At 42.4% G+C, this 15,119-nt stretch overlaps 1 protein-coding gene across 1 annotated transcript in view; it reads right to left on the reverse strand.

The window, feature by feature from the left end:
* Positions 1-1,107: 1,107 nt before the first annotated feature.
* Positions 1,108-15,119, reverse strand: part of LOC146174030 (growth arrest-specific protein 2-like) — a 234,962-nt gene continuing 220,950 nt past the window's right edge. The window contains exons 8-9 of the mRNA XM_084584333.1: positions 13,442-13,540; positions 1,108-5,670 (exon numbers count right to left, since the gene is read on the reverse strand). Of these exons, the coding sequence (XP_084440459.1) occupies positions 5,356-5,670; positions 13,442-13,540 (414 nt within the window). The 3' untranslated portion in view covers positions 1,108-5,355. The remainder of the gene's footprint in view (positions 5,671-13,441; positions 13,541-15,119) is intronic.

Consider the following 15,119-nt stretch of genomic DNA (forward strand, 5'->3'; position numbering starts at 1 on the left):
GTGGGGAAGTCAACCTTACATATTATCAGATGAAGAAATTAATCAACTTTTGTTAGTCAATAATGCTTCGCCTTACCTTGTTTACTATCATAAGCATTAGACACTGTTTAGTGGGCGGTGCATTATTTGTAGCTTTGCACCATAATGCAAGGACTGTTGAAAACTAGGATGACAAACAACTGGTTTGTGAAGTCCACACAGTGAAAAAATAGCAACCTATTGACATCATATTGAGCAGTTATTTCCCAGAGAAAGGCATATAAAGGCAGAAATCGGACCTGCTACAACTTCGTACATTATCATACAAGCTGGCATCAAAGCGTTTTAAGTGAAGTGTCATAATATGCTAACAGAGGGAAGCACTAAGAGAAGTTTTGTAATAAGCTAAAAGAGGGCAGCACTAAGAGAAGTTTCGTAATACACTAACAGAGGGCAGCACAAGGCTTGCATGCATCATCACAGAAGCCCAAGTGCTAATCAAGGGAATTATTTTGAAGATATTGCATAATGTAGATTAATAAAGCACTTCCTTGTCAGAAGAGTGAATACTGAATTTTTTTGATACCACCCTATTATTGCAGAATTCACTGTTGGCTTCGAATGCGAGCCAAGTTCCCTAAAACTGCGTTGAACTTTCTGTAACTCTAAACTACCATAAAAATATGCCACATTATTCTGTACTCGTGCCCCTATAACCTTTGCGACATGTTAGACCCACACACACTGAAAAGGCCACAAACAAATCAGTATTCCTTATGCAAATGCAACATGTAGTGGGCAAAGTGAGCAGTCTTGTCGAGGCTTTTTTTCTCGACATATTTATGCGACTACTTCTGGACTACTAAAAATCTCAAAGGTGCCAGGTTATTTCATTTACGGCTGTATCAGCTAGGAGCATATTTCCTTCTCATATATTTCCTCCAAATAATGACCCAACACAAGCGAAAACGATGCCGGATGATAACACCCCTTAGTAATCAAACATAAATATGAAAAAAGAATAAACACAATCAACCACTGAAACTGTAAAGTAAAACAAGAAAAGCCATGCAACGTATTTTCGTGCAAAGCAAAGAAACAAGGGAAAAAAAGAAAAAAATTCTCAAACATTTTACTGTGAACGAGAAACATACAATCTTGACAGTTGTTTGTAAAACAGAAGCAAGTTGTAACAGGCTTAAAATGTCAGAAAGCTGGTCACAGATTAAATGCTCTAAAACAGCAATATCTGCTAAGGTCACAGTGTAAGAGAGCAAGGAGACAGATCGACACGACTCAATGGCTTTAAGTGAAGTAAGAGGCATATGCTATGGAATATATTACTGCGTGAAGGTCTCTCTGCTACGCCGAAGCCAAAGTACAAAAAAGGTTCTGAAACACACCTTTACACAGCATGTTCCTCATGAGGATGACTAACGCTAAAGAATAAAGTTCTCTGCCTGTAACAAGTTGCTGCTCAAGCTGTCAAATAACGTAAAGCAGACTCTCTAGACTATGGGCAAACAAAATGTGCACAAGAAAAGCGCGCCCACTTCTGCATTAAACAATTGGCAAATCATCACAACTCACACGCAAGCAGCATATTTAAAATTTCAACACGTCAATGATAAGCAAAAAGCATAGCTACAAACACGCGCAACAAAGCGAGAAATTTGCTCCACATTGGGCAGCCCCTGAAAATTCTTCACAAAAAACATACAAAAAAAATTATAATAATAATGTCATTCTAAACACTGCAAGCACACTGTCATCAGGATTGCATATATACATTTTTACTTTTCAATGCAACAAGCAACGACTAAGAACACTTACAAAAGGTGGTACTGAAGTCAAATAGCCAAAGAAACACATTTGTGCCACATCATAAAATTGGACAACTTTGCGCTGAGGAGAACATGCTGTGCGGCAAATAGTAGTAGCCCGTTTGAATCCTAAACAAACTAAACCAGAGTACAGAATATGATTGTGAAACAGAGAACACATTAAAACTTTTTTCGCAATGAGAGTGATGTCTACTAGGTTTCTACATTTGGCTATGCATAATACCAAGAGCAGAAATCGCATGCACCATAGACAAAACCAGCGACCCCAACAGCTTTCTGAACCAAGTTTTCCTCACGTATGAGCAAAAGCATTATGCATTTTATGTGCTTAGCAAACGATTCAATCTATCCTGCCTTAAAAAAAAACCCCACAAATTCTGAAAACATTATTTCCCAAGTGGTGGTAGGCTACTCTTTTTAACAAGCGTACCACGTTAACGAGAACTTATGCACATACCGAATGAGAAATTTACAAATATCCAGATTGGTCACCATACCATGAAACATTTTGCCGCTAATATATCCTCGCTTAAGTAAGTCTCATGACAGCTCTACATCCGTTAACAAGAACTCTGATGAATGCTTAATGCATGTATGTTTAAGGCATACAAATTCTCTGAGCTTTCATGAAAAAATAAATGAAGGCAGGAAGCAGCCTTTATGTTAAAAAATGTGAAGTATACCTATGGCAAGACGCCTTCTTTTTGTCCAGTGACCAGCTCCGTCTTTCTATTTTGTGCTGTCTGCAACGTTCTGGCAAAAAGTGACTGGTTAAACTGCTTTAAGCAAAATATGGCAGAACAATATCGGGAATAAAAAATTAACACCTTTCTTTTTTTTTGCTAAACCACATCAAACAATGACAGGAGCGTTCTCATAATCACCGAGCACTGCTGTGATTCGGAAAGGTGCGAAAACTGATAACTGCTCCTGAATAATTAATGATTCTATTATTATGCACTAACGTGGCAGTGCAGACAGAACTAAAAGCCTGAGGAAAAAAACACACACACAAAAAAAAGCAGCAATCGATACAAGTGTAGGCACTAAGTGTTTCGTCATGTATTTTAAATTTAAAAGGATCCACTCCTCAGGCGTTCGTAAACGTTAATCACCACGTGGAATTCGCAAAACAAATAATAAAACAACAGCCAGTGAAGAGTTATGTGCTGTTTTTGTGTGCAACATGATATTTCTTAAGTTCTTAGAACTTCATAGCCATTTCGCACTGTCTGAGACCAAAACTGTAATTGTATTGAAGAAAAAAAACTGAATTTTAAATCATGTACCCAGCAGAGGCGAATTTCAAGGGGTGATGAAAGTTTCCTGTCAAAATTATCAGTTAAAACCGAAAATGCATTAAGAAAAATTTCATGTTTCTGGGCCTTGAACACAACGACCATCCATTAGATTTCATCTGCAGCGATCCCAAGTGTTGAAAAGCTAAAGCAACAACATGGAAAAGGCTGAACTAAAAGAATGGTGACGTTTGACAAACAACAAAGAACAAGAAAGGACAAGAAGAGAATTTGTCCCCAATGCAGTGAAAGGTATGACGAGCTATTGTGCTACTACTTGCTCAGGTTTAATAATAATAATTGGTTCACAGGAAAGGAAAGGCACAGTATCTGTCACACTTTGTTTCTGTGGACACCTGAACCATGCCTTAAAGAAAGGAAGAGTTGGGGTTGGGTTGTGGGGTTTAACGTCCCAAAGCAACTCAGGCTATGGGAGACGCCGTAGTGGAGGGCTCCAGAAATTTCGACCACCTGGGGTTCTTTAACGTGCACTGACATCGCACAGCACACGGGCGCCTTGCTTTTCGCCTCCATCGAAAAGCGACCGCTGAGGCCGGGATTGTGGGAATGAAAGTGGAAAGAGAGAAAGAAGAGCAATAGTGGAGGGCTACAAAAGTGATAATTGTGGCAAGAAAGAGGACCGTCCAAATGAAAAAAAAATATACTCAAAATGACAGGCTGGGCTAAATGCATAACGTAAAATTACAACGCTCAAGCGCGAATATACACAGCAAGAAAAGAACAATGAAATAGCCAAGAAAAATATGTAGGCAGAAATTAAACAGTGTTTAGGTCTAGCCATACACAAGAATACTTTGCTGCGATGAAGCATGCAAGAAATATGAAGAGCTCCCTTCGGCACTTTAGCATTACATGCTAGGAGACAGTGCACACTATGCAAACACGCATATCAGTTGCTTGCTGTAAGTGGCTGAAGCAGTGAAACATAGCTTTTATGAGCTTAAGCCTTACCAAGCTTTCCTGGAATGACACTACAGTTCCTTCGCAGCGCATTTTTCAATTTTTGCTATTTCTGAAATCTTTGTCACTTAGAAATGAAGAAATATGTGTAAACTTGCCAAGCATGGTACTATACGAAGTCATACATTCTTCTCTATGGTTTTTTTATACAGGAACAGATAGTATTTGTTCGTTTCTGGCCCTAATTTTTTATTAAATTCCTGACGTTGCTTGGTTTAGATTGGTTTGTTTAGAGAGTTCCATGACCCAAAGTGACTCAGAGACACCTTAGTGGGAGGCTACAGAGTGGTTTCGACCCCCTGGGGTTCTTTAACATGCACTGACATCACAGAGCACATGGGCACCTTGCTTTTCGCCTACATCGAAAAGCGGCCGCCGCAGCCGGGATGAGTTCCCATCACCGCAGAGATTAAGTGAATTTAAAAAATGATCAGATTAATCTATTAATGACTGTGTAATGAGATTCATTGGTGGACTAGTAACTTCTCAGCCAAATCGTCAAAAACATTGCATGTAAAGATATAAAGCTTCTCATACGTAATAGTATGCAATGAAAGTAGAAAAAAAAATCCCGATGAACAACATGTGTTTTGGAATTGTGCAAACCTTCACTGCCAGCCAAGATACACTGAAAGTGCTGGAGGAAAAATCATCTCACATATTTCTTCAATGCCTCATTAGCAGCAGTGCGGTGATAATTGCTTGTCTAAACAACAAGCTACTCTGGCTTCATTTGGTAAGTCTTATTCCCTAAGTTTGGGCTCCTTACCACAACAAAATTGGCGTGGAAATTGACCTACAAAGGAAAGAAAGTAGCGACCAAGCGCATAGAAATGTTGGTTTCCACGTCAAAGAAAGACTGCCTATACAGAAACATGAAATACAATGGCACAAGATGCATAAAAGTGAAATGAAAGCTCCTACGGGGCCGCAGCAGTGCGGGATGAATAGCGGTGCCAATGCTAAATTTGTATGGCTATCGTGCTCCTCTGTTGGGTGTGTCACTTCTAAATTTCCTATGTTTTCCAGAGAAAAAAAAAAGAAAAATCGGCTGTAGGTTAGTGCTCACACATGGTCACTTTTGCGTCTCTTTCCTGTGATCACACTGGACCCCTAGAGCCGACCCCTAGAGTTCACCCAAACCTCAAGCCACTGGGAAGCAATGCAAAGAAAGGAAGAAGCCACAGCAACAACACTTCTCCGAGATAATGAACACATATATGCAAAAAACAATGCGCTTCAATGCACTATTATTACCCCACTTGCTTGGAGAGAGAGCTGATGGCACTGAGAGAGACGCTGGACGCAGGGCTTCGGTACCTGGGCCGGGAGAGGCCCATGCCAGCATGGGAGGCGTTGCCACCCGTGTTCGAGCCTAGGGATGACGGGTTGCCCCCCAGCAGGGAGCAGGGCGACTGGGAGGAGGGCGAGTGCGAGCCGTCCTCGGAGGTGGTGGAAGATCGCCGGTTGAGGAGGATGACGTTGCAGGTGTCGTGGCGAGACAGGAAGTGCTCCAGGGTGTCCCAGCCACCGCCCACGCGGATCATGACGTGCTTCTCCTTGAGCAGCTGAAGAAGAGAATAGGAAAAAAGGGAAAAAAGAAAAATTTAGTGACGAAAGCAGGGTGTAGATCTTCAAAGTAATGGCATGAAAAACAAGGACATGAAAGGGAACAAGAGAGGTGCTAACTTGCAAATGAAGTATTTTGAAGCAAACATGAAACATATAGACAAACCAAGCGACACTGTAAACCACTTAATCACCGATAAGCAGAAAGCAAAACATGAGTCACTGAAATCCCTGAATAGTTCCCTGATTAAATAGCTCAACTTACCACGTATTAATGCGAACAGTTCACTGCATGTTAACTATTCGGGAATTTTAGTGACTCAAGTTTTGCTGTCTGCTTATCGGTGATTGAGTGGTTGATGGTATATATTTCATGCTTGCTTCAACACAGTTCCACTGCGAGCTAGCACCTGCCTTGTTCCCTTCAACGCCCTTGTTCTTTGCATCGCTACCTTCAAGGTGACACCCTATCAACTTGCCTAAAATCTCTACTGCGAGTTATCGCGCAAAACCCAAGTTTCCTTCCAGCAAGGCAACAATGCACTGGAGGAATCATGTGTAGTACTCACCTGTTCTGAAAGAAGCAGCACATTTCACCTTACTTATTGCTTCCTCACTGATGCACAGGATTGCCTGCTAATTCCAGAGCACATCCAGTTCCACTCTTGCTGTATTTTATTAGTGCCACATCTCGCAAAATTGTGCCCCAAACCCTTCAAAGCTTTGGACAATGACAGCTGACTGTTTCTACTGAAACTGTAACTCCTATGGAAGTACTGAAAGGCTATAAAAGGACCATATTGAAAAGAATCCCTAGGAATGCTCTGTTTGTATGTACCTTGTAACAAGAACCTCATTTTTCTTATGTTTGGCTGCTAATTAGCTTAAGGGAAGACATGGCTAACTATTTTCCTTAACTTTTGTAATCAAATTTAATTATGATATTATAACTGTTTCTTGGGCTTGAGTTTTAATATGTCATTCATTTTCTGGTGGGCTATTAATTCCATAGATAAATGAAATTTCTCATAATCTATAGAAACAATGAAAAAAATAAACGCACTACAGAAATTCATACAGACAAGTGGCCAGGCACTAGAAAGCATAAGGAACACAATGTTAGGAGTGCTTTTTATTGATGTAACAATTATTAGCAAATCTAGTGCAATTCAAAGTACATTGTTTCAAATGTGGGTATCTCATTGTCCTATCTACAGTGAAACTGAAATTTTTGAAGTATAAATTCCAAAATCTGTTCCTGGTATTGTGTGCTTTAGACTCATAGCTATACGCAACCAAAACATTTATTCCCGCAGCCTTGGAGGCACAGATATTACTTCCACAATTAGCCAGAAGGCAAAAAACGGCATTTCGAGAAAATGAAAAAATAAATAAATAAAGCCCGTATTAATCATAAACAGAAAAAGAATGTAGCAACGTGTTCACGTCCAAGTGACTAAAGGCTGCCAGGAATGTAGCCAAAGTATAAAACCTTCATATGAGGCAGCAGTGTTTTCGGGATTCCCAAGCTTGAGAGCAGCCTGCTTCTCGGTAGTAAGAGCCACAACGGGTGCGAAATATATCGTCACATACCTTTACCATGTTTTGGTTTCATCATAAAAAAACATTGTTTAATGTCAGCCTATTTGCAGTGATTTCATAGAGCATGCAGCAAGAACATTCACAACGAATAGGTTGGGCTTCTGTGGCTACAGTTCACGTAGGTCAAACACCATGTCGACGGAACATCACCGCAGCATGTGCATGTGATAAGGATATTACTATGTTTATAGCGAGGCCATATTCACATTTGCTTTTCCCTGCAGTGACGGTACAATTGCCAACTGTGCATTTGATGCACAGCAGCGCATTCACGGAGTACAAGTGAGAGTCAAGCGTCTTGATATCAACAGGAGCAACTGCAACTTCGTCAACACTAGAGAAAAAATCTAGCTTTTGTGTTGAAGAAAGAACTTGTAGTTTTCTTGAACTTCCATGTCCCTCTGCCCAAATCCACATGCTGCAACAATGCAGTGCAATGTCAAATGTGGCTGCTGCTTGGAACACTCACTCGTTGGTGACCTCGTTAGACCTACTTTGCCACAATGTGCGCAATGGTCTGTGGCTTTGGTATCGCTTGCTGTTTGTGACGCATCATTCTCAATGCCGTCTAAAGAAATGGAAAGTTTCTGGATGTTATGAACAGTTTACTTGTGTTATTCTGACGAACTTGTATGCGATGGTGAGCTTTCGCATTGAATTAACTGACAACAACGAGGCGTATCGTCACATTGTGTCAAAGAGTCAAGCAGGCGATTAGAGCCTCACGCAGCCAATCAGAGCAAACATTTTGGTTATATGCACTAGCTCGGCAAATAGAACCGACCACTCGGATTTTCTTTTTAGCGCAGATTCCAATATAAGCAGCATGTCGGCGAAGGCATTTGTGGTGGGAAATTGAAGGAAAGCCGCACGTGACAATTTCGGCACCACAGGACGATCTGCATTGGCCACAATAGAGGAGGGTGGCTGGTGAACCAGATCAACAATTGGTTACACGCGCGCCCCCCACGTTGGCACAAATCAGTGCGCGTGCACTGGAGGCCACACCCACTGCATCGATCACACTAGTGCATGGAAGCAGATCACAGTAGCAAATCGTGCTATGCTATAACTCCCCATTATCGACATATGAACGAAACATGGGGAGCGGCAAAGTTCGTGATTTGTAAAGCTGATTTTTTTGCAGAAAAGTGATTCAAGTTCACGGATATTTTGAACTGTTCGATTATTCAGACCATTTCCTGGGCCCCGCAGATTCTGAAAAAAACACTTGGCGTCTATATTCCCTCAGTACCCAGTAAACTAGCGTTGAGAACTTCTGATGGTACATAATCGTCGAATAAAATGGTGCATTAAACATGATGAGCAGAGGAAGAAAAATGAAGGACAGAAGCACTCCTGTCTTGTTGCCTCTCTTCCTCTTTTAGTCTTTTCTTTGCTGCACCTACTTATTCAAAGAATTTAAAGGAGGACTTTGCCACAAGTCACCTTCAAATAAGGATGCCATAAAAAACAGCTCCGCTGGGTGTTGTAATCTTTTTTTTTTTTTAATTTAGTACATCTGAGGCAATGTGGAATAATCCCCAGAGATTTGCAAACTATAAAACTTAAGCTGATGAAACTGCAGTTACTTATTACTGATCCAAAACAAGCAAATGACTGTAGTCACGGTAGCCGTAGCGGAGGCCTCCGGAGTAATTTCGACCACCTGGGGATCTTTAATGTGCACTGACATCCCACAGAAGTGGCGTCCGTGTGCTATGTGATGTCAGTGTCAGTGCATGTTAAAGATCCCCAGGTGGTCGAAATTACTCCGGAGCCCTCCAAACCCTGACTTCGGCCTCTCTTTCTCTCTTTACGCTCTCACCCCCTTTCCTCCCTTCCCTTACTGCACGGTTCAGGTGTCTACAGAACAAGTGTGACAGATACTGCGCCTTTCCTTTCCTGCGAACCAATTATTATTATTATTATTATTATTATTATTATTATTATTATTATTATTATTATTATATTATACAGGAGAAAACCAAAATGCAATGATAACAAGTTACTATGATAGACTGCAACAAAGCAACTTCATCATCGCGCATTCTAAAGTGTCAACAAAGCAAGTTTCATTCCTAGGCAAACAATGCTCTTTTCTGCCTGGAAAGCAGGCTTCTCTGCGTGAAGGCTCCCGATGCGGCAAAGCCAACAAGCCAGTTTGACAATGAAAAATGGGAAAAAAATACTTAAGTGTAGTGCACGTTTGGCACTAGTAAGAGGGCAAACTTTCCACTTCTCTCTGATAACAGGATGAATGAAGACTACACCTTCTTGGTTTAAGTTCTTAAAGAAAACTACAGCGAAGCCAGTGTTGGCTTCAGCTGCTCATCTTTTACAAACGGCCAAGACAACTGAAAATAGTCTTAAAGGTATAACTACTGACAAGAACTTCCAGTAAAGGTTTCTGTGAGACAGGTGTGCCTCAAGAAGCATTTGGAGCATCCCTCTCACATGGAGTAGTACCCTTCATTCTCAACACACACCAAAACATTGTGGCTCAGTGCATCCCTTGTCCATGTGGAAACTCACTCTTCTACAAACTTCGAATTTCATGTCAGTACAGCTAGCTTTCTCCGAAATGAACTGAACGAGGCACACTGTTCAGCCAGGATTGTCAAAGCATTACGCTGGACGAGTGAACAAAGAAAACAAAATGAACAAATGAGCACCTTGAGAAACATTCGTACAAAATGAGCCTCTATGACTTAAAGCAGGCAAAGACCAAGAAATCCCTGTATGTTCCTTCAAGAACTCGCTTCCTTGCTTAAGAATGCAGCATTGCTTATAGAATCCCAAGATGCACCAAATTACCAACTATTCACCTGAAACGACTCATGTTTTCGTACTTTGCAACTGTCATGCCTTCACCTTATGCCGAGTGCACTGCGTTTCGCCTTGAACACTGGCAGAACGAACAATCGGCTTTGTGTGTGTCTGTGCTGTACGCCCCATTGAGTGCTGCCGGGGGTAGGAAGAGTATAGTCTGGAAGACAGCAAAGAGCAAAAGAAATGCTGGCTCATAGAGAGCGCACAGCACAGTGCACTGCAGGGCTGTAATCCAATCTGGCCACGGTGTGCACTTCAGAGCCAGTGCGAATGCCTGCAACGACTGCTGGGTTCAAAGAAGCAGCCGTGACCACTCCCTCCAAAAGTTTGAGAAAAACAACGGAGGAAGACAAGTCAGCCAAGGCCTTGGCGAGGAGCACTTCGGGGGAGAGTGCAACCTCGAAGAGATGGAAGAGACAAGAGAGACTAAACTCGGATGCAGAGTAGACAAGCTCGCACTCTGAGTGAGATGAAGCGCCCGCATTTGCATAAATAAATTGCTTATATAAATAAAATGCCCAGTGTGACTGGGCTTCATCGGGGAAAGCTAGAGGGGTGGAGCAAAGAACCTGCCCAACTTATGCAGTGGGCAGGATCTCCGACGTTAAGCGGAACCGACCTTCAACAAATCTGGGCTTCAACGCGAGAGTGGCTCCCGTTTCGAGGACATCATGGCAACTGCAGGAGGTATAACTGGTGCAGTTGTGAAGGCGAAGTAGGAGCCTGAAGCAAGGAAACGGATAAGCAAATGGAGCTGGTAGCGACTGCTGAGATAGCGACTGCTGAGGTGCTGTTGCAGATGAAGCTCAAAATTGCGGAAACTGAATCGGAAAACACATGACTTCACAACAGTGGCAGTGCCATCACTGTGCTGGCAGCTTTACGGAGACAGGAGACTAACGTACACAAACATGATGAAGAAAGTGTTGCTAGATATGCAGGCTGGGCACTTATTCTGGCCCAGTTTGATGACGTTGAGGCAACCCTGCAAGTGTACAATGTTCCAAACGAGTGGAGAGCAGGTTTCGTTACCCAGACTGAATGGAAAAGGTTAGGAGAATGCTCATTTGGCTCTCAGAGCAGAAACACACAGAGACTATGCAGCGCCCAAGGAAGCTGTTCTGAAAGGGCTCAGACTGCCATTGGGTCAAGTATAAGTGAATACTTACCCACTCAACAAAGGGGCTAGATGAGTCATGGGACCAGTTTGCAATGCAACTGCAAAATTATTTTACTTATTATTTGACCTAACAGCTGTAACATAACTTCCCAGGAACAGCTGTGAGAGCTCGCAGTAGCAGATAAATTGAAAGGTGTGTTAAGCACAGATACCCGTGGCTTTGTTATCCAAAGCGGAACTAGTGGGAAAGCAATGCACCCACATGGAATGGTCAACCTTGCAGAGCAATTTGACAAAAGTCGGATAGCTAAAGGATCTAAGAAGAGCATAGGAAAGTCGGTAAGTGGCACTGCAACCTTGGTAAGGTAAGAAAGAACCGCTGACTCGTCTAGGGGATGATATGACAATGCTGAACAGCCGGACCCATATGTCGAGGCATGTAGGCAGCGCGACGAGTGTGGCCTCCCCGATCGTCTATTCTGCGAGCGTCCGAAACGAAGTTCAGCACAGACAAATCTCGTGCAAAGGACTACAGACAACAGAGGTTAGGTAGCTTTAGCTGCGAGAGCTAACATCGACAAAGAAAATGTCAGTGGCAGAACGCACCCATTCTACATACGCAACACCATTGAGCTGTGGTGTGATAAGGCCGAATTTTTTCGGCACTTGGATTCAGGAAGCAGAGTTCAGGGTCATCAGGCGGTCGATTCTGGCAGACCATGGGCCACTTACCGATTCAAAAATGAAATTAGCTGGAGCCTTTGGAGAGGAAGTGCTGGCAGAATTTATACATGTAGCTTTGAAATTATTCGGTAAGCCTAAATATGTCGGTGCAGCCATGGCTGGCACTGAAGCTCTCTGTGCTTTGACAGACAGACTAGACTCGGGGATAGATGTACTTATCAGCTCAGAAACACAGGCATGTTGCAAGGAGAAAACCCACAGTGATAGAGGTTGAGGCCATATTGGTGAGCAGCAGTGATGATGAATTGTGTGGAGATATGGCGGTGACGGCGTTTCGCGAGTCACACGTTGCTACCAGACATGCTGAAGACATGAGGTCGGTGATGAGGCTTGCCCATCACTTCGAGTGTGTGGGTCACCTTGACAAGTGGAAAAATCTTCAGAGGATTCAAGGGAATCACGGAGCGTGTTGAGGGAGGCTAGAAAGCAGTTACGGCAGAAAGTAGGCTAAATAACCTGACTGGCAGCACTGAGGATGTGGAAGAGATGTAGGAGGCAGTTGTGTCAACAGATTAGCGAAGAGCTTTGATTCAAAGGTTCAGTCAACATAGACCAAATTGGAACTGCATGCCGAACACAATTTACACTGAACGATGCATTCACAGCAAGCACACGATGACAATGTGTGCCCCCTTTTCTGCGTCGCCATCTGTCGGCAAGTAGCGGAACCGCTAGAATTATTGTGCAAGTTCGGAGAGCAGGACAAGCGGTGCTGTTGGCACACCTTTCTCTTGTTACATCGCGGTCACAACCAAGGATGGGACCTTCTCAACTTTGACCACACACCAGCATGCATCTTGCTCACTTTAATAAAGTTCTATGAGCCAGCAGGAAAATGCAGGGCCTATCAGCAAACGCTAAACAGCGATGCTGCGACTGCTGCTTGCCAAAGAGAAAGTGCCTCCCGTATCTACTGCTGTACACGAATGCTGCCTTTGTTATTTAAATATACACTTCAACAGAGCTTGTGTTGCTTGAGCCCTATAAAATAGGGACCATTTTGTTCACTTCTCTGTCTTATCTAAAATTTCCATTATAGTGCATTCCCAGAATTTTTTTTTTCAGACTGAAGCAATGCTCACCGCTATAATAAATGAAGTGAATAAAAAATTGTAGAATGAAGACACACAGAAAAAAATGTTATTGCTGAACTGTTCGGCTGTCGTAACAGCTGACATTCCTTCAAGGTATCCCCTTGAAGCTTCCACTGCTCTCAGGGCACCCCCAAGCTTCACATATATTTGTCAAAGCAACAGAGTCCTATTTTCCAGCCCTGTACATTAATTAGAGTGGATTCCTGAAGCAATGTAAACAAACATCTATACAAACACTTTGCAGCAAATATCATGGTTACAAAACAAACACTTACAGCGTGTAAAACAAAGAGAAGTGCTCTCCAGAAATAGTGCTCGCTCATTGCATCTGGTAAAATATGAAAACAAGTGGCACAAAGAAAGAGGTCTCATCCTCACCCGGACGAAGTAGATGCGTCCTCCGATGCAGTACCGGCCCTCCGAGATGCGCTTGATTTGGGTTTCACTTTGGCACACGCGACTGGCAATCTTGCGGACCTGCGAGTGGGGTGGCGGGAAAGCGACCGGAATGTGATCACCATCAACATGCTAGCAGTCTACATTCACAAGGCCCAACCAATGCAAGTACACACCTATAACGACCATTCAGCAGCCTGGGTAACAAATCAGAATTGTACTATTTACACGCTGTGCACTCATTACTATAAGAGGTTGCAATATTCCATGACATGTTCCCAGCAACCTCTCCTCCCCCCACCAAAATATCTGACATTGCTGTTCAGAGCAAGCTGTGTGATAAGAAGCCGAGGTGTGAATTAATTGTTCATTCCCTGAAATCCTGTGGGAGAAATAGCAAGACATGCGTCCCGCTATTCTAACACTTTACTGCATCGGTGGGCATGCTGGTTGGTTCGTGGCCATCGATAGGGCCCTTCGCGCATTTGCTAAATATTGCTACCTGGTGGCGTTTTGATTTGTCATATTTTGAGAGCGTCAACAAAATTTTGAAACGGCTTTTTAGTGGGAGTACATTAACTGGCAGAGCGCGGAGGTAATGACGTTTGCTTTGATTCCTTCCCGAGGCAGCATGCTCCTCGAAAACTTTGTTTTCTGAATATTAAAGCTAAATGAAGGAAAAATTGTGCCGCTTTAAAACAGCTTGGTCTCCTCTTTCCAAACCTGCTTCTTGTTCTAGGCTTAGTGCCATCCACTCCTAAATGCCATGTACAGATACAAAGCTCAGCACGCCACTGTGTACGAACAAGGTAATCAATTGCGCTCTTTAAGATGAACCATTTCTAACCAATTTTCTCCGGTACATAGTTTTCAGAGGCTGTTCTATGATTTAAAAAAAAATTTTTACTCTTAAAATATATATCACTGACTGCATTAAGAACTAAAAAGTTATATTCTACACACTTTATAGACTATGCATGAAAAATGTGACCTCAACTTAAATAAATAAATGAATGCTGTGCACAAAAAGTATATTTTACCCAAAATAAGGAGATGAAAACAACACGACTGATAGCAACAACAATGTTAGTGAAAGAGCATGATAGTAAAAAAGCTTCCTGGGAGTGTGATGAGGCACAGCCGGCCATGGGGAAAAAAGGCATAAGCTTGCCAGATGACACAAGCGTCACTGCAGGCTACGCCACGATTTGACACATTTCGAACTTGAAAATAGGTCAGATATTACACCCTTCAAAGCCTCCAAGAGTGCCTTAACTTGTTATATATGAAAGAAGAATGTAGAATTCAATTTTTACCGAAAACTTCTTTTTTTTATGCTGATATCGCCTTACTTTGGGCACTCTGTATACAGCTTGCAGCTGCAAACTGCTTGAGAATGTAATGACAAAGCAAGCAAAAAATGGTTGCAGTCAAGACAAAGCCATGTTTGCAAAAAATTAAGCGCCAAAAAATATGGGCCAAAAAATATAGAAAGACGAGAGTCGGCACAAACCCGCAATTCTACATTACACTAAATCTATAGTACTACTCAATATTCAACAGGTAAAAGGGAGAATTAACACATTCGGTACCTAAGTTTTGAGTAACATAATTAGGACCGGGATTGCAAATTTATTTTTCAAAACAATTTCCTCATGCT

This window comes from Amblyomma maculatum, chromosome 11 (genome assembly GCF_055883805.1).
Source record: "Amblyomma maculatum isolate TAMU_Amacu chromosome 11, ASM5588380v1, whole genome shotgun sequence".
Lineage (NCBI taxonomy): Eukaryota > Metazoa > Arthropoda > Arachnida > Ixodida > Ixodidae > Amblyomma > Amblyomma maculatum.